This window comes from Barbus barbus, assembly GCF_936440315.1.
Source record: "Barbus barbus genome assembly, chromosome: 49".
Taxonomy (NCBI): domain Eukaryota; kingdom Metazoa; phylum Chordata; class Actinopteri; order Cypriniformes; family Cyprinidae; genus Barbus; species Barbus barbus.
Window position 1 is genome coordinate 4381202 of NC_136727.1, and position 24421 is coordinate 4405622.

At 38.6% G+C, this 24421-nt stretch overlaps 1 protein-coding gene across 1 annotated transcript; it reads right to left on the reverse strand.

Annotated features, from left to right (window-relative positions):
- Positions 1-946: 946 nt before the first annotated feature.
- On the reverse strand, positions 947-22997 carry LOC306867154 (uncharacterized protein). The gene is made up of 3 exons (XM_079412707.1): positions 22918-22997; positions 17855-17985; positions 947-4356 (listed from the first exon to the last, which is right to left on the reverse strand). The coding sequence occupies exons 2-3, from the start codon at positions 17907-17909 to the stop codon at positions 1169-1171; spliced, it is 3243 nt and encodes a 1080-aa protein (XP_079268833.1). The 5' UTR covers positions 17910-17985; positions 22918-22997; the 3' UTR covers positions 947-1168.
- Between the last annotated feature and the right edge of the window lie 1424 nt (positions 22998-24421).

The window sequence follows — 24421 nt, forward strand, 5'->3', positions numbered from 1 at the left end:
GCTTGTACGGTGGCTCTGAATGGACAAAACACCTTCTCAAAGCATCTCAAAATGCTTTATACGGATGCGAAAAACGCAAAAAATCGAACCCGATCCGAATTGTTTTTTGACGGACGAAAATTTCGGAGGCAGTGTGCAAACGTGATTGACAAAACGTGAGGTCGTATTTATTTTTCAACGTGCGAAAATTTCGGACGAAAAATTCGGACTCAGTGTGCAATGGCCTTTACTCTGAAACTTTTGAGTTTGTTCATCTCGCCCTTGTATATAGATCCTCGACTCAGCATGCTTTCTCCAATCCTTCTTACAGAATGACTGACCTACAATGGATCTAGTCGGGGGTAATCGGCTCTGTCTGAGCACTCAATTTTTCAAGATGACCTCCCCAAGACTTTTTTTTATTTATTTTGTTTTTTATTCATATTCTCACCTCTCACCATTTACAGAAGTAATTTTAATGGACTGTTTTTGGGGTGGGGTGGACAACTATATCAGCCAACTGATGCAAGGGGGTCATCCCAGGTGGACTACGGCTCAATATGTGGACTTGGCCCAACAGCTGTGTGGATCTCCTTTCACCGTAGGACAGGTAGAGGAGGAACCACTCTCTAAAACTTTCCCCCACAGAGCTTGGCCCAGCACGGACTCCAGCTGTCAATGCCACCCCTGGATCCATCTTGGGCTGGACAAGACTAGTATCCAGTATGGAGGATCCTCTGCTGATGTCAGCGTGAGCTGCCAGCCTATGCTCTCAAGCCCGCAAGCCTCAGTGTTCTCAAGATTGCTGGCCAAACCACACACAAAGGGATCTAAATGAATGAATGATGAATATTTTATCCTCCTATGTGTTGTGAAATGCTCTTTTGTTTTTGTGTTTCAGTTCTAAGCAAAGTTGGTGTATTTATGACTTCTGAGGATGCCAAAATACCTGAAGAGGACAGTAATTCAGTTTACGCAGTTTATTAGAAAAGACATTTTCAAAAACTTAAGCGATTCCCTTATTTTATTTATCAGTTAGAATGGGTACAAGTCAACATTTTAACAAACTCCAAAAGCCGAAAAATCAATAAAAGCTACTGATTAATCTGTGAAATAATAAAAATTTAGCTGATTAATAATTTTAATAATCTCTGATTAATCATTTATCAAAACAATTACTTAATGCAGCCTACCTACCATCTATCATACCTGTAAGTACAGGATCAGAACTTGAACTACTTACTGTAATTTCAGACACACAGACATGTAATTTATGAGAGATTAGAGAAGATAATTGAGTGAATGTCTTCCCACATGAATGGCAGTGATGCGGCTTCTCTCCAGTGTGGATCCTCTCATGTATTTGTAGATGTGTTGACCGTTTGAATCTCTCGTCACAGTGTGAACACTTGTAAGGTGTTTCTGTAGTGTGAACTGTTTGGTGCCGTTTCAGTTCACTATCAGTAAAAAAAGTCTTCCCACACTCAGAGCAAACATTATCCTTCACATCGCTGTGGCTTTTCTGGTGATGGTTTAAAGCAGCCCCCTCACTAAAACACTTCCCACACAAAGAACACACATGAGGCTTTTCCTTTGTATGAACTTTCAGATGCTTCTTCAGGGCACCTGCGCTTAAAAAATGTTTACCACACTGGTCACAGTCATATTGTCTTTTTCTAGAATGAATACGCAGATGAACTTTAAAAACACTTGATTTTCTGAAAGTCTTCCCACACTGATCACATGTGTGTAACTTTTGCCCAGTGTGGAGTTTAATGTGTTTGTTAAGGTTTCCTTTTTGTGCAAAACTCTTCCCACACTTATTGCATGTGTGTGGCTTTTCTCCAGTGTGGATTTTTATGTGATCGTTAAGGGTTCCTTTTAGTCTGAAGCTCTTCCCACATTGATCACATGCATGAGGCTTCTCTCCAGTGTGGATCCTCTCATGCATCCTCAGATATTCTGACCGTTTGAATCTCTTGTCACAGTGTGAACACTTGTAAGGTGTTTCTGTAGTGTGAACTGTCTTGTGCAGTTTCAGAGCACCATATGTAAAAAAAGTCCTCCCACACTCAAAGCAAGCATGATCCTTCACACCACTGTGTCTCTTCTGGTGTATTTTTAATGCAACCATCTGACTAAAACTCTTTCCACATAAATCACATACGTAAGGCCTCTCTTTTCTATGAAATTTTAGGTGGCCCTTCAGGAAATCTGCCCTGAAATTATTTTTACTGCACTGATCAGAGTTATATTGTCTTTCTCTAGAATGAGTACGCAGATGTACTTTTAAAAAACTTGAATTTTTGCAAAACTTCCCACATTGTTCACATGTGTATGGCTTCAATCCATTGTGGGTTTTCTTGTGTTGATAAAGGGTTCCTCTTTGTGTGAAACTCCTCCCACACTGATCACATGTGTACGGCTTCTCTCCAGTGTGGATTTTCATGTGACCATTAAGGCCTTCTTTTCGTTTGAAACTCTTCCCACACTGATCACAGGTATATGGCTTTTCTTCACTGTGGGTTTTCATGTGTTCATAAAGGGTTCCTCTTTGTGTGAAACTCCTGCCACACTGATCACATGTGTATGGCTTCTCTCCAGTGTGGATCCTCATGTGCTCCTTAAGGGTTGCCTTTTCTGCAAAACTCTTCCCACACTGATCACATGTGTGTGGCTTCACCCCAGTGTGTCTTTTAATGTGTTTCATAAGGTTTCCTTTATGTCTGAAACTCTTCCCGCACTGATCACATGAGTACGGCTTCTCTCCAGTGTGGATATTCATGTGGTCTTTAAGGTTTCCTTTTTCTAAGAAACCCTTCCCGCACTGATCACATGTGTGTAGCTTCTCTCCAGTGTGGATTTTCATATGTTTGTTAAGGTTTCCTTTTTGTGTGAAATTCTTCCCACACTGATTGCATGTGTGCAGCTTCTCCCCATTGTGGATATTCAGGTGTTGATTAAGCATTTCTTTTAGTCTGAAGCTCTTCCCACATTGATCACATTTATAAGGCTTCTCTCCAGTGTGGATCTTCTCATGCATTCTCAGATATGCTGACCGTTTGAATCTCTTTTCACAGTGTGAACACTTGTAAGGTGTTTCTGTTGTGTGAACTGTCTTGTGCACTTTCATTGCACCATATGTAACGAAAGTCTTTCCACACTCAGAGCAAACATAATCCTTCACACCGCGGTGTCTTTTCTGGTGTATTTTTAGTGCAACCATCTGACCAAAACTCTTACCACATAAATAGCATACATAAGGCCTCTCCTTTGTATGAACTTTCAGATGGTTTTTCTGGAAATCTGCCCTAAAAAATGTTTTACTGCTTAGGTCACGATTAGCTAGTCTTTCTCTAAAATGAATAAGCAGATGTTTTTTAAAGCCACTATATTTTCTGAAACTCTTCCCACACTGATCACATGTGTATGGCTTCTCTCCAGTGTGGATCCTCATGTGATCGTTAAGGGGTTGCTTAAGTCTGAAACTCTTCCCACACTGATCACATGTGTGCGGCTTTTCTCCAGTGTGAATCCTCATGTGTACATTAAGGGCTCCTTTTTGTGTGAAACTCTTCCCACACTGATCACATGTGTACGGCTTCTCTCCAGTGTGGGTTTTTAGGTGTGCATCAAGGTATCCTTTTTGTGTGAAACTCTTCCCACACTGATCACATGTGTACGGCTTCTCTCCAGTGTGGATCCTTGTGTGTTCATTAAGGGTAGCTTTTAGTCTGAAGCTCTTCCCACATTGACCACATGTGTACGGCTTCTCTCCAGTGTGGATATTCATGTGTTGTTTCAGAGTTGCTTTTAGTCTGAAGCTCCTTCCACATTGATTGCATGTGTACGGCTTCTCCCCAGCATGAATATTCATGTGTTTTTTAAGGGTTACTTTTAGTCTGAAGCCCTTTCCACACTGACCACATGTGTACGGCTTCTCTCCAGTGTGGATCCTTGTGTGTTCATTAAGGGTAGCTTTTAGTCTGAAGCTCTTCCCACATTGACCACATGTGTACGGCTTCTCTCCAGTGTGGATATTCATGTGTTGTTTCAGAGTTGCTTTTAGTCTGAAGCTCCTTCCACATTGATTGCATGTGTACGGCTTCTCCCCAGTGTGAATATTCATGTGTTTCGTAAGGTTTCCTTTTATCGTGAAAGTCTTTTCACACTGATCACATGTGTACAGCTTCCCTTCAAGATGACATTTTATGTGAATATCAAGATTTTGCTTGCATGAGAGACTCTTTGCACACTGAGGCCATATTTTGTCTCCTTTTTTAAATGAGGAACTCCAGGATGTTTCTTCAGTTTTCACATGATGGTTCTCCCCCTCTTCAATCAGTGCTTCAATCTCCTTGTTCTCTTCTAACAGGTCTAAAATTAAAGTAAAAAAAAAAATCAATAAAAAAAGTTATTTAAAAAAGTTCTCATTCAATTTTAAAAGAAGAAAATGTGAAAGGAAAACGATGTGAAACCCTAGACAACAGTAGAAAGTATAAATATGCTGATGCATTCATTTGGGTACATTTATTATCCAATTATAATTTTTTTAAAACATTGCAGGCACTGTAACATGCTGGTGCTCTAAAGAGCGCACAACGAAGGAGAGAAATCCACAAAAGTCCTTTAATTATAAATCCAAGATCAAACAAGGCAGGTGTAGCACAAACACAAACGTAAGAATAACAAATAACCAGCAAAGGAACTGAACAAAGCATGGAGTATAAATAATGGGGTTAATGAAATAGAAACACCTGAGAGTAATAAGTAACCAAGGAAACTACTGAGGTGCTGATCAGAAATAAATTGTGCAGGAGAACAGGAACTGAAAAGCCCCTTTCTCACTGCATGTTGGTCCCGGAAAATTGCCGGAGTGCCTTCTGTGTGAACACAAGCACGTCTCGGGATTAATTCCGGGATTGATCCCGGATTGGGGACCTAGTAACATTGCCGGGTTCAGTCCCAGAACGAGCTCTGTGTGAACAAAAACCAGAACCAATGCCATAAAGGCTGATGACGCGCCTTATCATGAGACTCGTTTACCGGGTGTTTTGAAGGCAGATCACTATGCGCACTGAAGCTGAAATCGTTCGCCAGTTTAGTGAAATGGTGCACGGCGCATTATACACGTCACATGCAATGTCACGTGTCTTTACGAGATCTTTATGGGTTGTGTGTGAACGCACGCACAGATTCCGGAAAATCACTGGCAGTGTGAATGAACCAAAATCAAACGATCCCGGGATGATTTCCGGAACCCATTACCCGTGCATTTTCCGGAATACTCTGTGTGAAAGAGGCTAAAGTAACACAACAGAGAAGTTCATAACTTTGTGACAGGCACAGGCTTTGTACTAAGAAATATTACTAAATGTAATTTACCAACTACATCTAACAAGTCAGAGTTGTAACATTTTTAAAATGGTAAAAATATGATTTCAAAAATCGTGAACTAGATATAAATAAATATAGAAATGAAACCATTCAGATAATATTTATTCTGACCATGAAATTATGCATCTTTCAGATTCCCCAATAAAACCAATCCCCTAGGAGGATTTGCCAGAAGATTTGCTTCAAGTGTAGCATTCTGAATGGCTGCTTTATCAGGGTGCAATTCAGATGTTTCAAATCGAGCATGGGCCTGAGACTGCCAACCTTCTTTGGAATAAAGAAGTAGTGGCTATAAAAGCTCGCTGCAGCCTGTGGGGGCTCTCTCCACAGCACCCTTTGCTAGCAAGTTTTGGACTTTGGCTCAGAGGACGTTGGCATCTTTGTCCGAGACCAAAGTGAAAACCATGCCCCAAAGCAAGGGGTTTTGAGGATGGTCTAACCTCGACGGAACAACCTCCGTGGTTTTGGAGCATCAAAGCTGCTGCGGCTACTCAGGGTCCAGCTCTAGCTTAGGGTGGGGTCTCTGGCGCTTCAGGAAGGGATAGCACTTAGACGCAGAGAAGCCTCGTTTCACTTCAGGTTCTGTCTCTAGCTTGGTGCAGGAACTGACAATGGTTTAGAATGCTACTGAGTCAAGATACTTTGGGGTGACTGGAAGCATCAGAAGAATTGGCTCACTTGGTTTGGAATGACATCACTTGTGATGACTTCTGAGCCGCCATGAAGCTGGTGCTGAGCAGGTGCAGATGCTGGCCTGGAGTGCTGCTGAGTAAATGACAGCTTGGCGTGACTTGAGACAGGAAAATAACTAGCCATTAATGAAGGAAATGGTGGACCACTTGTGATGACTTCTAGCTGTGAAACATTCAGCAAAGCCATCCAAAGCTGAACCAATAGTCCAGATGGAAAAACAGGGCAGTCAAGGATGGCCGACTTATTGGCATCCTTAAGCGCTTTTTAAGTTAAATTCAGCCAAAGGTGTCACCGCCTAGAGCCTCATAGGCAGCACGCCGACATATGACACAGTTGCACTTCGGGCATCTCAAGTTCAAATCCCGGCTCACAGACCTTTCCTGTGACCCCCTCTCTCTCTCTCTCCCACTCACTTCCAGTCAAATCTCCATTGTCCTTTCACATAAAAGGCAAAAAAAAAATCCTTTGGCTGTAGGGATAGAGTCCTCCATGATGTCCAACTATTCCTCTGCACAGAAATGTCAATAACAGTATTTTTATTAGCAAAGTCCTCCTTGGAACCCTCAAAGAGACCAAACCGAATCCCCTTGCTGTAGAAAAAGTGAGGCTTGCAGTATATGGGCCAGGGTGAGCTCAATCAGTCCCGTTCAAACAGCCCAGGAACTCCACTGTTTCCTCATCTTAGACTCCTGAGAGAAAAAGAATGGTAAAGCACATTGGGCGGAGCTATTTTCCCTTAGAAAAAGCAGGACACTTGAACACTTGTGGAGCAGGTTTTGAAACAATGTCACTGAAATTATGCTATTAGCTATTAGATTGAAATATGCTCTTGCAGTTTTAGCCGCAACCGTTAATCTGCTGCTGAGGCTTTTCCACAGTGAGCAGAAAGTCTTACTTTTTTAATTTACTTCAGAGTCAGCAAGGAGATGATCTTTGCACTTAAGGAGAAACATTTTGATGAAATGGGATTTTAGCATGATTTTAGCGGAGGAAACTTTTCATAGTTCCTAGAACTATTGGCGGAATTATCAGTTTTTTTGCGTGTTCACACCACACTCCATTTGGGGGAACTAAATTATCTCCTACTTCAGAGTAGGGTCTAATCCGGCACTATATACAGGTATTTCTCAAAAAATTAGCATATTGTGATAAAGTTCATTATTTTCTGTAATGTACTGATAAACATTAGACTTTCATATATTTTAGATTCATTACACACAACTGAAGTAGTTCAAGCCTTTTGTTGTTTTAATATTGATTATTTTGGCATACAGCTCATGAAAACCCAAAATTCCTATCTCAAAAAATATTAAAATGTAGTTAATATTTGCATCATTAATTATTTATCTCTTATACACCCGCGACCCACACGGAAATAATCAGAATGCATTTTTTTATTACCCAACGCTATCTCACGGCAATTCGTACGTATTTTACGAGGTGGCTAATTCGTACGACCTCACTCGTACGATTTAGTACGATTTGTCTAAACCCCAGTGATGGGTAGGTTTAGGGGCGGGGTTAGATGTAGATCATTCGTACAAATTCATACGAATTGGCAACTCGTAAAATACATACGACTTAGCAAAAATCATATGAATTTGTACTGAGTGTACTACAGAAGAGGGAGCTCCCAGTAGATTGGCTGTATGGACTCGGGAAAGATAGTGCAGCAGTGATGACTGGTATGGACTTCTGGTTAAATATGGTAGATAGTGTCAAATTTGTATTGTCAGCTGTTATTTAACACTAGTGAAGTTTATTTGTATAGCCCTTTATTCTAAAATGGCTTCATATACCCATATTTTAACAAATGAAACAAAATTACACCCCCAACACTAAATTTACATCTTAAACCTAGGCCGTGTGAAGGAAGTTGCAAAGCAGCTCACAGACAGTTCTGTAGCGTGTGCTGCTCACAGACTAGCACTGGTTTGCAAAGATGCCTCAAATGCTGTCAGATATATGGCTACCCTCAGGGACCATCTACAGGATCTTCACCTGTTTTTTAGAAAGTGCAAACAGATCAACCACTTTGAGAACCACCACCACCACTCTGGGTGTGAGCCACTTGCATTTTCACCCATTTTAATAATATTGTTGTCTCGTTATATTTTTTTCTTTATACCTACCAATGTTTCTACTTGTTTGCAGGACGTGAAAGATACAAGGTGGTTGTCACAGCATCTAGCCATTGAAAATCTCCAGAGAAACCTTTCAACCGTCTTTTCTGCCTTTGCAGAGGAAGCAACCACAAAGAAGTGCCCAGTGGCAAAAGGCCTATACACCTTCTGTGCCACATACCGCTTTGTGGCTGCCCTTTACCTCCAAGCAGATTTGTTGCTCAACATTGATGTTGTCAAAGGTGAGAGCAGATGTTAATATTTTTTCACATAAAGGAGCAGGTAGATTCCAAGGGATTCTTCTTGATGAATGTTGCCCATTGTTCCATTGTGATCTATAATATCGCTGTCTTTTCCAAATTTAGGTTCTAGTCACACTTGCTGTTCTGAGGAGCATTCTGGAGGCAGGCGAAACCGCACTCCTAGATAATTTCTTGCTCGCCTTCACCAAGACCTGGATGACCCAGAAGGACTTGGGGCCTTCAGGTTTTCCTGTGAGGAGGAGAGGAGAGGAGTAGGAGGGGGCATGGAAACCAGGCGTGTCCCCGGGAAGAGCTATGGGTCAGATTTGTCGGAGATGTTAATACATCCCTTCTTACTTAATTTTAATATTCTTTTTTCTTTAACTGAAAAATTTATAATTACATGTCCTCAAACCTTACATCTGCAACCTGGTGAGCAATCTTGAGTGCAGGTTCCAAGACACTGAAGTGTTAGGAGCCCTGTGTCCTGGGTCCAAAGGCTGTTACCTCAGATGAAATGACCAACATTCCAATGCTGAACACCCTAACAAAAGACATTCATCCCAGGACAGGTGTCAAAGCTGTCAATTACCCTGCATGCTCTTTTGCTCAGTGATGACTTATCCCTGAAGGATAAGAAGCAAGATCAAATAATGTAGCAGCTGGCCAGTGAACATGATGAATGGGCTGAAATATACCTCAAACTCTGCATTTTACCATCAGCAAGGTTGGTCATCCTTGTCTCCAGTGTAAACTGTGAGAGGGATTTTTCAGCAATGAACAGGGTAAGTGAATTTTATTTTTCTTTCATCACTAAAGGTTTTTAGCATACAATTTCTAGATAGTTAATTTAAAGCCAAGTGTCGTCTTTTTGTTCAGGTCACATTATTTGTTGTTTGTCACATTTAGTAGACCATTTTTTGTGCCGTGGGTAATAGGTGGGTTTCAATCCGGCTACCACCGCAAGTATATTTCAAACCTGTGGGAAACACTGCAAATGTAAATATTCTAATATTTTGAGATACTGGATTTTTTACTTTCATGAGCTGTGAAATGTTCAACTTTACATGTAATGAATCTAGAATATATAAAAGTTTCACTTTTTGAAATAAAAAAAAACTTTTTCACAAAATTCAAATTTTTTGAGATGCACCAGTATATGTGTGTGTGGTAGTCTGGCAAGTAAACTAAAAATGTACTAGCCAATGGTGATTCTATTGCCAAGGTGTGTATAGAGGATTGCATTGCCTAATTTTTTTGATGTTATTTACAGTGCCTTCCAAAAGTATTGGAACAGTAAAGACAAAATTGCTCTGTTGGCTGTGGAGTCAAGACATTTGCAAATATGATTAAAACATGAATATGAGACAAAACTACAGAATGTCACATTTTATTATTAGCCGTTTCAACACATATATGTTTTACCAAATAAAAAGAACAGCACTTTTAGAGTTCGCCCCACTCATTGATGTGAGCATAAGTATTGGGACAGTTGAACATAAAGCAGATATAAAAGATTAAAAGCTATTATTTAGTTGCAGATCCCTTGCGCACAATCACAGCAGTGAGTCTGTGACCCATAGACATCACCAGACTCTTGATCTCTTCCTTTGAAATGCTTTTCCCAGCCTTTAAAGAGGTCATATAAGGCCATTTTCGTACAAGTTAATATGATGCTTTACGGTCTAAATGAAAAGTTTGTAATATACTTTAATTAAAAATTCTCGTTAGTATTGTAAGAAAACACTAATTTTACCTGGTCAAAAACAGGTCTCTGTTCAGCACGCTATTTCAGTGTATGTGCCTTTAAATGTTAATGAGCTCTGCTCACCCCGCCCCTCTGCTCTGTGGGGCGTGACACAACACATGTGGAGTGTTGCCTTGACAACAGTTGAGGGTATCATTTGGCGGAAGAATGGCAGCGGGAGTTTCTGAGGACACTGTGCAACCATATCAATTTGTCCAATTCTTCTGATGTGCTTGCCTATACAAAAGCAAATAAGTGATCAGATAACATAACTTATGTTGTTATATTGGAAAACATAAATGAGAGTATTTATAGTCTTGAATCATATGCATTTGCAGGATGTAAACAGTATTTTGCAGGTATTGTGTTAAAGTTACCATTCATCTTCATGCAGTTATAACCGTTACAACACATTTTTTTATTAATCAGTAACAGACACAGTTATAAACCATCTACAAAACTAAGCTTAATGTACTGTTACCACGTTAACTTTACCACAGCGAACACAGTTTATAATAACACAATAACCATAACGCGTTGTTCATTACAAATGTGGAATTATGAATTATATTGAGAACGTCGTACATAGAAAAGGGTATGGCGCAAATCACAAAATCCTACTGACCTTAATTTATATCGATCACTCCTCTCTGACTTCTCTGCTAATGTTTCCACTGCTAAAAGGACATACTATCATGACAAAATTAACAACTCACCTAACTCTCGCATGCTATTTAAAACATTTTCCTCCCTCCTTTGTCCTCCTCCTCCCCCTCCTTCATCATCTCTAACAGCTGATGACTTTGCCACATTCTTCATTAATAAAATTACAAACCTCACTGCACAATTTTCCACACCACAATCTATCAAGCATATCTTACCAGCAAACATACACTCGTTCACATCCTTCTCTCCACTCTCTGAGGCAGAAGTCTCTAAACTCATCCTTTCCAGTCATCCTACTACCTGTCCGCTTGATCCTATTCCATCTCATCTCCTTCAAGCCATTTCACCTGCAGTCGTACCTGCACTCACTCACATCGTTAACACATCCCTTCACACTGGAATTTTCCCCTCTGCATTTAAACAGGCTCGTATAACTCCACTTCTTAAAAAACCCACTCTTAACCCAACTCTTTTTGGGAACTATAGACCGGTTTCCCTTCTTCCTTTCATTGCAAAAACACTTGAACGAGTTGTGTTCAACCAAGTCTCTGTCTTTCTCACACAGAACAACCTCCTGGACAGTAACCAATCTGGCTTCAGAAGTGGACATTCGACCGAAACTGCCTTGCTTTCTGTTGTTGAAGCCCTAAGACTTGCAAGAGCGGCTGACAAATCTTCATTACTCATCTTGCTAGATTTGTCTGCTGCTTTTGATACAGTCAACCATCAGATCCTCTTGTCATCCCTATTGAGAAAGGGCTTCTCAGGAACCGCACTCCAGTGGTTTGAGTCTTACCTCTCTGATAGGTCCTTCAAAGTATCTTGGAGAGGTGAGGTATCCAAGTCGCAACATCTAGCTACTGGGGTGCCTCAGGGCTCAGTTCTTGGACCACTTCTCTTTTCTGTCTACATGGCATCACTAGGTTCTGTCATTCAGAAACATGGCTTTTCATATCACTGCTATGCTGATGACACTCAACTCTACCTCTCATTCCATCCTGATGATCCGACGATAGCTACTCGCATCTCTGCGTGTCTAACAGACATTTCTTGCTGGATGATGGACCATCACCTTCAACTTAACCTAGCTAAGACAGAACTGCTTGTAATTTCAGCTAACCCATCGCTTCATCACAATCTCAGCTTCCAGTTAGGCTCATCTACCATAACTCCTTCAAAAACAGCCAGAAACCTTGGAGTTGTGATTGATGATAAGCTGAATTTCTCAGACCACATTGTTAAAACTGCCCGGTCCTGCAGATTTGCATTATATAATATTAAGAAGATCAGGCCCTTTCTCTCGGAACATGCAACACAACTCCTTGTTCAGGCTCTTGTTCTGTCCAGACTTGACTATTGCAATGCTCTCTTGGCAGGTCTTCCAGCCAATTCTATTAAACCTCTACAATTAATCCAAAATGCCGCTGCAAGACTAATCTTTACTGAGCCGAAAAGAACGCACGTCACGCCTCTGTTCATCAATTTGCACTGGCTACCAATAGCTGCTCGCATTAAATTCAAGGCATTAATGTTTGCCTACAGAACCACCACTGGCTCTGCACCCCTTTACCTAAATTCTTTACTTCAGACTTATGTGCCCTCTAGAAGCTTGCGTTCTTCAAGTGAACAACAAATTATTGTACCATCCCAAAGACACAGAAAAACACTTTCAAGGACTTTTTCATTAACTGTTCCCATCTGGTGGAATGACCTGCCCAACTCGATCCGAGCAGCCGAATCCTTACCCATCTTCAAGAAACGGCTAAAAACTCATCTGTTTCATCTTTACTTGACCCTCTAACTCTAGCACTATCTATTCTAATTGTATTTTATCTGTCTTTTTATTAAAAATAACAATAATAATAATAATTATCTGTACTGCGTTAGGCTAACCAAGACTTGTAATAGCACTTGCACGTTGTTGCTCTTTTGTTGGTTTTGATTGCTTCTTATGTCCTCATTTGTAAGTCGCTTTGGATAAAAGCGTCTGCTAAATGACTAAATAAATAAATAAATAAATAAAATAGAAAACATGCCGTAATGAACACTTGATTTCACCTAATGGAAGTTAGTGTAAACTTTAGCCACATTCATGGTGAAACATGCAAGCGATTAGCAAAGATTAATATAAAGGTTAATAAAACGTTACACTCACTTCTTCTGAAGGTGCAGCAGGAACACGAATAGTTGGTACCGATCCTTTTTTCAGGAGCAGCTTCTTTGCAAAACCAGCTTTAAACTGACCCTCGTTTATAAAGCAGTCTGGTGAGAAATGATTCGCGCAAACATGAAAGAATTGAGGTTGATCTGGGGGACTATTCCCTTCAAAAACAAAACTGTTTCAACATCAAAACGACTGCTGTGTTCGTTATTACACCCAAGAACAGAACACCACGATCACTTAGACGCCATTCTGCTCCAGCGTATAAACAATGGCGGACTATGATGACAGCTCGCTCAGGGCGAGTCTGTGTTGAAACGCTCCTGTCAATCAACAATCGTGGGAGGGGCCTCCGATCTTGTGACGTCACAAGACGAACAGCTCGATTTGAGACAGGGGAAAACATTTTAGGAGATTAAAAAAAAAAAAATGAATGGATTTGTATCATTATAGGATGGTTGTGTACAGGCACTGCCAACCCACATCTCAGTACAATCAACTTGTAAAAGTGGATATAGCATTATATGACCCCTTAAATGCAGCCAATTCCAGTTTTTGCTTGTTTTGGGGAGTTTCTGCCTTTCCTCTCCAGCTGGTGAAATTCATGTTCAATCAGACTTTCCATTTCTTTGCCCTTATAAATTCCTTGACTGAACTGGCAGGGTGTTTAGGGTCATTGTCCTGATGCAATATGAAGCACTTCCCAATGAATCTGGTGGCATTTTCTTGAATATTGGTAGGCAAGATGGTTTTGTACCCTTCCAAATTCATTCTGCTACTGTCATCATACATTAAGTCAACAGTTAAGTTGAGAGGGCCTGTTCCAGAGGCAGCCATGCATGCTCATGCCACGACACCACCTCCATCATGCTTTACAGATGAGGCTGTATGCTTGGGATCATTGCAATTCCCTTTTTTGGAAAGCATTTTGCTTTCCCATCACTTAGATAAAGGTTCATCTTTGTCTCATCGGTCCATAAACACAGTTCCAAAGCACTTCTGACTCACCTTTGTGCTTTTTTGCAAACTCTAATCTTGCCTTTCTATTTTTGGTGCTGGTCAAAGGTTTGCATCTTGCTGTGTAACATCTGTAATTCTGTGTCAAAGTCTCCTGAGGACAGTAAATTGTCAGAGCATCACCCCAGCTTTCTGGAAGTTGTTGGTGATTTTACAGACACGTCTTTTAGGATTAATTTTCCAAGCTTTTATGATTTGTCTGTCATCAACTACTGTTGTTTTCTCAGCCGATCAGGCCGTTGTTGGTTGCTGGTGGTTTCCAAACTCTTGATTTCTCCATGCCCTTTGTTTTTGCTAGAGCTCTAACTGACTTCCTCTTTTCTTTTAGCATCCAAATTGCTTGCTTTTCTTTCAAAGTCAGCTCCCTCGTCTTCATCCTGGTTTGTGTGTCATCATCGAATGCAAGATTCAGAATACAGAAGTAATGGATATAACTAATACGACACATTCCCTGCTTTTAATATCTGAAGAATTAATGCAGCAGGACACAGCTGATCACTTAGACCTGTGAGGCAACTGTTCCAATACTTATACTCACATCAGATAGAGGCATGAAACTCTAAAAGTGCTGAACTTCTTAGCTGGTAAACCATCTATGTGTTGAATCACCCAATAATAAAATGTGACATTCTGTAGATTTGTCTCATATTCATCTTTTAATCATATTTGTAAATGTCCACAGACTCCACAGCCAACAGAGCAATTTTATATTTACTGTTCCAATACTTTTGGAGGGCACTGTATGTTAAAACAACTGTTTTCAAAACAGCAGACAATACCGGCTCCTATTATGCCTCATATGTAAAGTCATGGCCAAAAATATCGGCACCCTTGGTAAATATGATCAAAGAAGGCTGTGAAAATTAATCTGCATTGTTAATCCTTTTGATCTTATATAAATAAATTTAAAAAAAAATCACAAAAATCTAACCTTTCATTGGATAATAAGAATTTGAAATGGGGGAAAATGTCATTATGAAATAAATGTTTTTCTCTAATACACACAGCTCTAAATTTTCTCCTATAATGCCTGATGAGGTTAGAGAACACCTGACAAAGAGATCAGAGACCATTCCTTCATCCAGAATCACTCTAGACCAGGGGTCTCCAACCTTATTTCATTCGGGAGCTACTTTTTAAAAATGAAAGCGGCTGAGCGCTACCAATGTTATACAGTATTAAATCTCTTAAATAATATATCAATCCAAACTGTTATACACGGCGTTGTTAAAATGTGCTGGAAATATAAAAAAGTACTGATAGACACACTGAAATAATTTGACCAAGTTTTATGACAAAAGCCAACAAATAAAATTAGCAGCGCTATGTACTTTTTATTTGCATAAACAGTGAAATAAAACATTTTTAAAAAATTATGGATTTCTACAACCAGAATATGATACATTTGACAAAGAATCAATTGGAAGAAACGTGTCAAGCTAGAATTGTCAAACTCATACATACCAAACACGAATATGAATCCTTCAGCTATTCAATTATGATTAAAAAAACATACATAATATTTTATTAAAACATGATAGTCTAATGTGTGGGTTACATACAGTATATAATATGGAGTGATGCATACAAATGATTAGTTTCATTAAAATGAAAATGAAAGTCTTTTAAGATGATTTTAGGTGCATATGGAAACAACAGTCTGTGTACAAAATAATTTCAGTCTGATTCTTTATCTTGTACGAGACCCGCCCAGAAAGTCTGTAGCTCGTGATTTCTATCACAGATTTACATGTGACGGCCATCTCTTTGACCATCAATCTTAAGTACTTGCCCCCAAATTTGTCGATCTCCTTCCTGAATTGGAATTATCAATAAGTGTTCTTTTGTCTTAATGTTGCAAGCTGTTTTGGGAAAGAGGCTTGGTTAGGCTTTCTTCAAACGGCTGGAGCTATGAATCTGATTTACGACGTCCTGTTGGGCCTCTCTGGAATTTCAGCTTCTCATGTTTCGATGTTTTGATCGAATCTTAACTTTGTCTGATTCGGTCTCTTATATCCTACACTGTCTTCAGTCATGTTTTCACACAAAACGAAACTACTCTACGTGTTACGCCTGCGTGAGACTCTTAATAACTTTGATTGATTAAAGCTGAACTGTATTTACTGTGAGTTTTTCAAATTGCGCTGATCAAATACGGGTTTAATGACAATTAAAATACATAACGGGATCACTGAAATAACCTCACGGCCGATATGTCTTGGCGAGCTACCTCCAATCAGGCTGCAAGCTACTGGTAGCTCGCGAGCGACGTGTTGGAGACCCCTGCTCTAGACCCTTGAGATTCCCAGCTCCATGTTGGTGCTTCTTCTCTTCAGTTCACCTCACTCATTTTCTACAAGGTTGAGGTCGGAGGACTGGATTGGCCATAGCAGAAGCTTGGTTTTGTGCTCAGTGACCCATTTTTGTGTTGTTTTTGAGGTTTGTGTTTGGATTATTGTATGGTTGGAAGATCCAAACATGGCCCATTATAAGATTTCTAACAGAGTCAGTCACTTATTGATTTTTTTATCTGTTAGTATTTGATAGAATCCATGATGCCATGTGTCTAAACAAGATGTCCAGGACCTCCAGCAGAAATATAGACCCACCACATCAAAAATAAAGCAGTATATTTCATTGTACACATGGGGTACTTTTTATCCCTGTCTTCATCAAACCCATCTTGAGTGTTTGCTGCTAAAAAGCTCAATTTTTATTTTTATCTGACCATAGAAGCCAGTCCCATTTGAAGTTCCAGTCGTGTCTGATAACTGAATATGCTGGAGTTTGTTTTTGGATGAGCTAGGAAAATTTTTCTTGAAACCCTCCCAAACAACATGCGGTGATTTAGGTGCTGTTTGACAATTTTTTCTAAAGTTTTCTGACCCGAGACTCAACTACTTTCAGCAATTCTCCAGCTGTGGTCCTTGGAGAGTATTTAGCCACTCAAACGTTCCTCCTCATCGTGCATTAGGACGATATATAATGTACAAGTCCTTTTCCAGGCAGTTTTATAACATTTTATGTTGATTGGAAATTAACATTGCCCTGATGGTGGAAATGGGAATTTTCACTGCTCTAGCTCTTTTCTTAAAGCCACTTCACTAATTTGTGAAACTCCATTATCTTTTGCTGCACATCAGAAATATATTCTTTGGTTTTTCTCATCGTTATGGGTGATTAAGGGAATTTGGGCTTTGTTTTTCCTCCTATTTATATTTCTGTGAAACAGGAAGCCATGGCTGGATAATTTCATGTTCATAATCCCCCTGGAGTGCTCAAAATTGTGAATATGAATGGGAATATACTTCAGAGATGTTTTACTCATAAGAATTTCTCGGGGTGCCAATAATTGTGTCCAACATGTATTTGAGAAAAACATTTATTTCATAATGATATTTTCACCCATTTTAAATTCGTATTATCCAATGAAAGGTTAGATTTTTGTGATTTTTTAAAATAAAAGATCAAAAGGATTAATGCAGATTAATTTTCACAGCCTTCTTTGATCATATTTACCAAGGGTGCTGATTTAGCCATGACTGTATGTATTTTCTTTTTGGAGGGGCAAGTTTTGACAGCATAAACGACATATGCACTGTTAATAACTTTATTACAGGTGCCAGTATGCCACAATCTATCATATTCATCCAAGCTTAATAGCCTCAACTCAATGTAATCATCAAAACAATGAACCACTGAAACTCGTAACTTCAGGTTTTTTTCTATACTGCAGCTTTAACTGCGATTTCACAGCTTTTGCAACTGCAACCACTGAATCTGCTTGAAGTTTTATACCTTTATTAAAGAATTAAAAATATACACCAACCTATTTGCTGTTCAGTATCTTCCTGTTTCATTCTGTAGGTTTCTGGATCAGTCATGTTTTTGACTTTCTTTCATAAACTGTTGTAGGAGGAGCTGAACTGTAGGTGAATTCCTGTGTGTTTGGAGGAGAAGCTGCCAAAATAGAAAAAATCAGTTATTAATTCACACACTTAAATCATGTCTAACAAAATATAATGTTATTTAATTAAAAAAAAATGCATTTATATATTCTAAGTATTATATCTTTCTATGCAAGTGGCAATACCAAGAAAACACTTGTCAGAGGCATTAAACAGCACATGCATCTGCTAAAGAAAATGCTTATGCTTTTTTATTTGAAGTGCTTATAACATATTAGTGCATGTGTGTGTGTGTGTGTGTGTGTATCAGAGGTTGCATTAGACTTTAACATTGTCCGTCATTTTGATGGACAGGGTCGTAAAAATTCTGTCATTATCTATTATTACCTGTCATTTTAATTTTTATATTTGAATTATAACAACACATTTAACTGCTTGTATTTTTGTTCACATTTTCATTTTTAATAATGAACCTACAGGACAACCATAAAGGCTTTATTTATTTATGATGAGAACAAATTAACAGAGACTGTGCATTAGGGCTGTGACGGTGGCAGTTTTTAACCCCCGCGGTGGTAATGGACCAACTACCGCCGGTGGCACGGTGTTGTGATATATACATATATTTATACATATATCATTTTTAAATGCAAAAAATAAATGAATGAGGCTCGATCATCTATTAACAAACGTGTGTGTTTATTTTAGTACTTCCATCAGTGAACACTCAGCCTGCAAAACACTGAAATAAATATCAAAGAAATAATACAGTTAAATAAGAAATTAACCTTAAATATGAATGTTAAATACAGCCTGTCTACCTGACGCGAGCAGCGCGGCAAGACACAACATGTAGGGCTGGGTATCATTCAAAAATCGATATCGATATTGATACCGATACCTTCAGTTTGATACCGGTTCCTGAACGATACTTTTTTTTTTCGATATCAATTTTATGAAATCAATTTTAACAAGATTACATTATCTCAAAAAAAAAAGTTGGTTTTATTTTTCAGCTTGTTGATGTTTATACAGACTCAGACTCCTCTCCTGAGCCATAAAGGAACAAAATGCAACCAACACAATAAATCAGTGCAAATAGTTTTAATAAAGCTCAAATAGTCTTAAGCTTACATATCTATTAGGCTACAGTTACACTAGTGCATGTTCGTTTTAAAACGCATAGCTCAGACAAAATCATAATTTCTATTAATTTTTCACTGATTTACTGATTAGCATTAGCAGCTTCCAGCGCTGTCTGCCTGTGTTCTCTCTTCCATGATCGCTGTTCTGACTCAGAGGTAATAACATATTTCAGCAACATTACATGGCCAAAACACACATTAGACGGCAATCGGAAGTTATTACAAACACTCGATGGTGGCTTAAAGTGAGTTTTGAGTAAAAGCGGAATATATATCTTATTAATTGTCTTATGTAGCATGATGCTACAGACAGTGTGAATGAATGGTCACGTAACGCGCTTTCGGTCGTGTAGTAGGCCTATGAACGGACACCTGCATATTATCGGAACTCCACGCAGCTTTCCGCATTACTCTCCAATACAAATGAATGACTTCCGGTCTGTCGATTGTCAGAGATAGTGGAAAGCCGGCTTGAAACGCAATGGAAACGCCATTTTAAAACAAAATCGCACCAATGTAAATGTAGCCTCACATCTAAGGGGACTGGGACACATTCACACTACAGTCTCACGTGTGAGCCATATCTCTGAGTGTAACCGGTGTAAACTAGTAGGTGTGTTCGACTTGACGCGGACCGACTGTTCAGACCGATCAGTTTATTACAGTACCACGAGAGCCATAGAGAGCAGACTGCGCCGTACGCTTTCGAATCGCTCTCGCTGATCGATCTGTGCTGCGCCACTTCTAGTCGAACACACCAAGTGCTGCAGGCTTATTGGCTCACTGACGCTGATGAGATTAACCCCTTAGATATCGAAATTTGGTACCGAACGACAAGACGTTCTTTGATACTCGATGGTATCGAGGCAATTCGGTCGATGCCTAAAAAGTATCGAACTCGATACCCATTGACACGATATTGACACGATAAATCCCTCACAGTAAACTGCCATGTCCTATTTATGACGTACTGACACAAAGTTCAAATGTCCTGTAGACAGACTCAACCTGTTGCTTCGGCGATGTAGTTTTTGGTTTCCCAACAAGGTCCATTGCGCAACACTAAATAAATTTGCTGAATGCAGAATAAACTGTATTTTCCTGCGCTCAAACCTGCCAATCTAAAGGAAATGCCGTGTATGGCGTTTGAGGTCATTTGTGAATTAGCATAGATTTATATGCTAATATAAATAAAACAATTTGCAACTGTTACTATTATTACACTTGTATACAAAACTTTGTATTATTCTTGTTATAGAGTGTGTGATGACAAGCTGCACACTCTATAACTATCTATATCTAACTCTGTGCTGCATGCGTTTCGTTTATGTTCACATTACTTTTATATAAAGCCATCTACATTGGCAAAAGTCAATTACACGCATTTTAAAACATAAATATCACGAAATAACTGCTTCATTACATTTTTCTCTGGTTCCGCGTGAGGTTCAGTGGTCACGGTACAAGCCATAGCTCTCAAAAAACTCCCAGTTCACAAGTTGTAAATACCAGTTCTACAAGGACATGAACACTTTTTCCAAATGGACCTTATGCACGGTTACTTCCTGGTTGTAGATAAGCCAGCTCAGTCATTTCCGGTCAAGTTTACTGTGCCGTAAGAGGAGCGCCCTTTGCTTGGTTTCTCTACATAATCCATTCACAATTAGGAGAAACGTTTTGTTTGTCTAAGATGACCAAACATCCACGTATTCCGTTTCAGGAATGACAAAATGCGAATTTTAAATTTACGCGAGAGAATCCGTTAAATCATGGCGCGAGTCATTGCTATGATTGACAGTGCCAACGGAATGAAGCCGATGTCAAAATAAAGCTGTGCATTAAGTGATTCAGACTAAATTCAGACTAACAAAACTACAGGTCTGTGTTGGATTAAACTTAATGTAGCCTAGTTATTAAATTAAATCTAAACATTTCAAAATATTGAATGCATTATTTATTTGTTATACCAACTTATTTAATTTGTATTTGACTACATTTAAATAATTTGGCATTATAGGCTGTGACTTTGTGACTTCCTGCACTTGCTATACTTTATACTTCATTGCGACAAAGTTCTAAATTAGTTAAAATATTTATTTTATAATAAATCAAAAGACGTGAAAAACTAAGTTGAAATGGCAGCTGCAGCCAATGATTGATCCTATACTGCCATCTCCTGGTTATAATGGTAATTTTCATTTTCATCTTAAAAAGTATATTTTTCGCCGAGACACGTTTTTACCATATTTCTTCATGTCGTCTTCATGAATGAAAAAATGAACCTTTAATATCGCACAGAGTTAAGAAATAATAAATGCTTTAAAATTTTATAAGATTTTAAAAATGTGTTCATGGCTATGAAGGTAAGATATCGAGAATAGCATTACATTGTCCTTTAAGAGATTAGCCTAACTGCCTAAACAGTTACGATAGTGTTTATTTGTCAGCATTTAAATGTACAGTTATACTCACGTGGGTACTGTCCTGGGATTACCAGACTCTGCATATAAAAGTTCTTTAATAACATGAAAGTGTATGTTAATTCCGAAATCATTATTTACGGTGTTGCAATTATTTTGTTTCTCAGTTTATGATAAGAATGAGGCAGGAGATGTTTCTGTGAGAGTCTCTACCTATATATAGCACATATAAAATGAGCTTCACCGGAAGATTAGGAGCTGGCTTCTCTTTATCCGGAAGTTCTAAATAGCGCTCCGTGCATATGGTCCATTGGTATCTCGTAATTACGGTAATTACAATACGGCATTAACACACCTTTACAGTTCCATAAGCACCACCTGCTTTCAGAGAGTTAAACTGCATCTCACTCATCCCGTCTGCAGTTTCTGTTTCATGCAAACGTTTTATGTAGCATAATTTCAGAAAGCTACAGTCTAATATAAATCAAACATTGCACTTTTTTTCCGGTTCATAATAAAAAATAAAAAAAAAAATGCAGTGGTTGCCTTTAAAGATGCTTGCACACTGCGGTTTTTTTTTTTTTTCATTTTTTCCATATTCGTCATCCTTTCCTATCAAAATGCTTGCTACGGATGCGAAAATCGAACCTGGTCCAATTATTATTATTATTTTTTTTTTTTTTTTTTTTTTTTTTTATGATGGGCGAATGTTTCAGAGGCAGTGTGTAAACGTGATTATATTTTTGTGGTGGTATTTATTTTTTAACGATCAAAAATTTCAGATGAGAATTTCGGATTGTGCAAAGACCTTAATTTCAAATGGCTATGAAAAATCTGAGTAAATATACAAATGTTATGAGATTTTTCCATTTATTTACCTGCACTCCTAAAAAACGTACAGCACAAAAAGTTAGGAATGAAATAATGCTTTTGGTTTTTATTTAATTGTGCACCAGTCGTGTATTAGTGTAACTTAGGAGATGGGTTTGTGAATTCATCACAACATATACACTAATATGTATAAATATAATCATAAATCTCATAATAAATCTCATTAACCTCTCGCTGTGATGCAGGAGCGACCAGGATTCTGCTGGGTCTTAACGCCTTCAGCAAACATTCACAAACCAAACAATAATGTGTCCAAAAATGAATTTAAATTTAGAGTTTGTTATTCGTATTGTTTGGGATGTTATACGGCGTATGCCTGCGTGTACGGGACAAAATGATGTCCCAAATACGGGACGATTCCGTATGATTTGGAAAGGCTACTAGGCTAAATGTTTATTTCAGTCAGAAGACGCCAGAAAAGACGCACCAGAACTGCACCAGATTCAAATAACACAGAAAGACCCTGTAAAATCCCGCTTTAACAAGCTGTATGTTTATAATTGTATAAAAATTCCCGAAATATCTCACCTCAGAAGACTAAAAGCCGTGTGATGGCGCTAGCGGCGAGTACTTTTCTTCTTGTTTTAGAGACAGCTCCTGAGAGAAATGGGCGTGCAGAAAGGTTTCTCGTTGGTGAGTGACCAATCAGTTTTAACCATACATATACGTAATTATTTTACATTGCATTACCACAACAATTAAAAAAAAAAATATCCCTTTTTTTTATTCACAGAAGTGAGATTTAAATTATATTTTGACCACTGAATTAGGAAATATCCCTGGTTTCCATTTCAGAAATCTGGATGCTATAGAGTCCTCCTATAAAGAGATGGTCTAGTTAGTACAGGGGTTCTCAAACCTGTCCTTGGGCGCTTTCCCACTGAGAATGTGTAACAATTTTCTTTCTGGATACTTTAGATCGGTCATGGGCCCTGTGTCTCACCTGGTTGCCCGTTGATGGCAATATTAACTAAAGTTGCCCAGCAACTAATCAGCCTTATCTATAGAGGGCTAGGGGTCCTCCAGGACAGGTTTGAGAACCCCTGGTCTAGTAAGTGCGCATGTTGCACATGAATTCCCAGCCCCATGGTCATGGCACGAAAATACCATTAATACTATTATAACTTAATTTTGGAAAAACACTGTAAAAGTCTTTACATTAACTGGTCTTCTATTAATGCAGTACAATGAATGACAACTATCTGCGGTCTCCCAGTGGCCACATTATTGGCATTTAGTGACAAAACATATATGCTTTCATCTCCGAAAAACATTTTTGGCTTACATTTTATAATTAACTCAGAAAAGCTCAGTGGTGACTCGTTTTGTTTCAGTTTCTTCAGTTCAGCATGAGATAAATGAAGGACACAACTATGTTTTTCAAGAATCCTTCAAAATGAGAAAGCCTTCAGAGGCCTATAGGCCGGCCATACAGTGAGGGCAACAAGAAAAAGATTACATTTTTAATAAAATGTATTTATTTTTAGAGATTCGTGTGGAATTATTACACGTATATACACAAATGATCATCAACCAATTTTTGTTTAAATTCTAAGCAAAGTTGGTGTATTGATGACTTCTGAGGACTGAAAACCTGAAGGAGATTGGTCAATTCAATTTCCTCAAAGTTTATTAAAAAGACATTTTCAAGTGATATCCTTATTTTATTTATAAGTTAGAATGGATATAACATTTTAACATAACATTTGTTCCTGTTTTATTCTGCAGGGTTCTGGTTCAGTCATGTTTTCGAGTTTCATAAATTCTTTCATAAACTGTTGTGGGAGGAGCTGAACTGTTGGGTGAATTCCTGTGTGGTTGGAGGAGCAGATCTGCCAAAATCAAAATTAAATCAGTTATCAAATTGATGCTTTCAGAAATTCACATACTTAAATCATTTTGTATGCGTTCATCCATCTATCAAATAGTACATTTATTCAATTTGTTTTAATTCTAATTTACATTTTCTAAATATTTTTTTCTTTCTAGACTCTCTTACATTTTACAGATACATATATAACCATAAAACGCA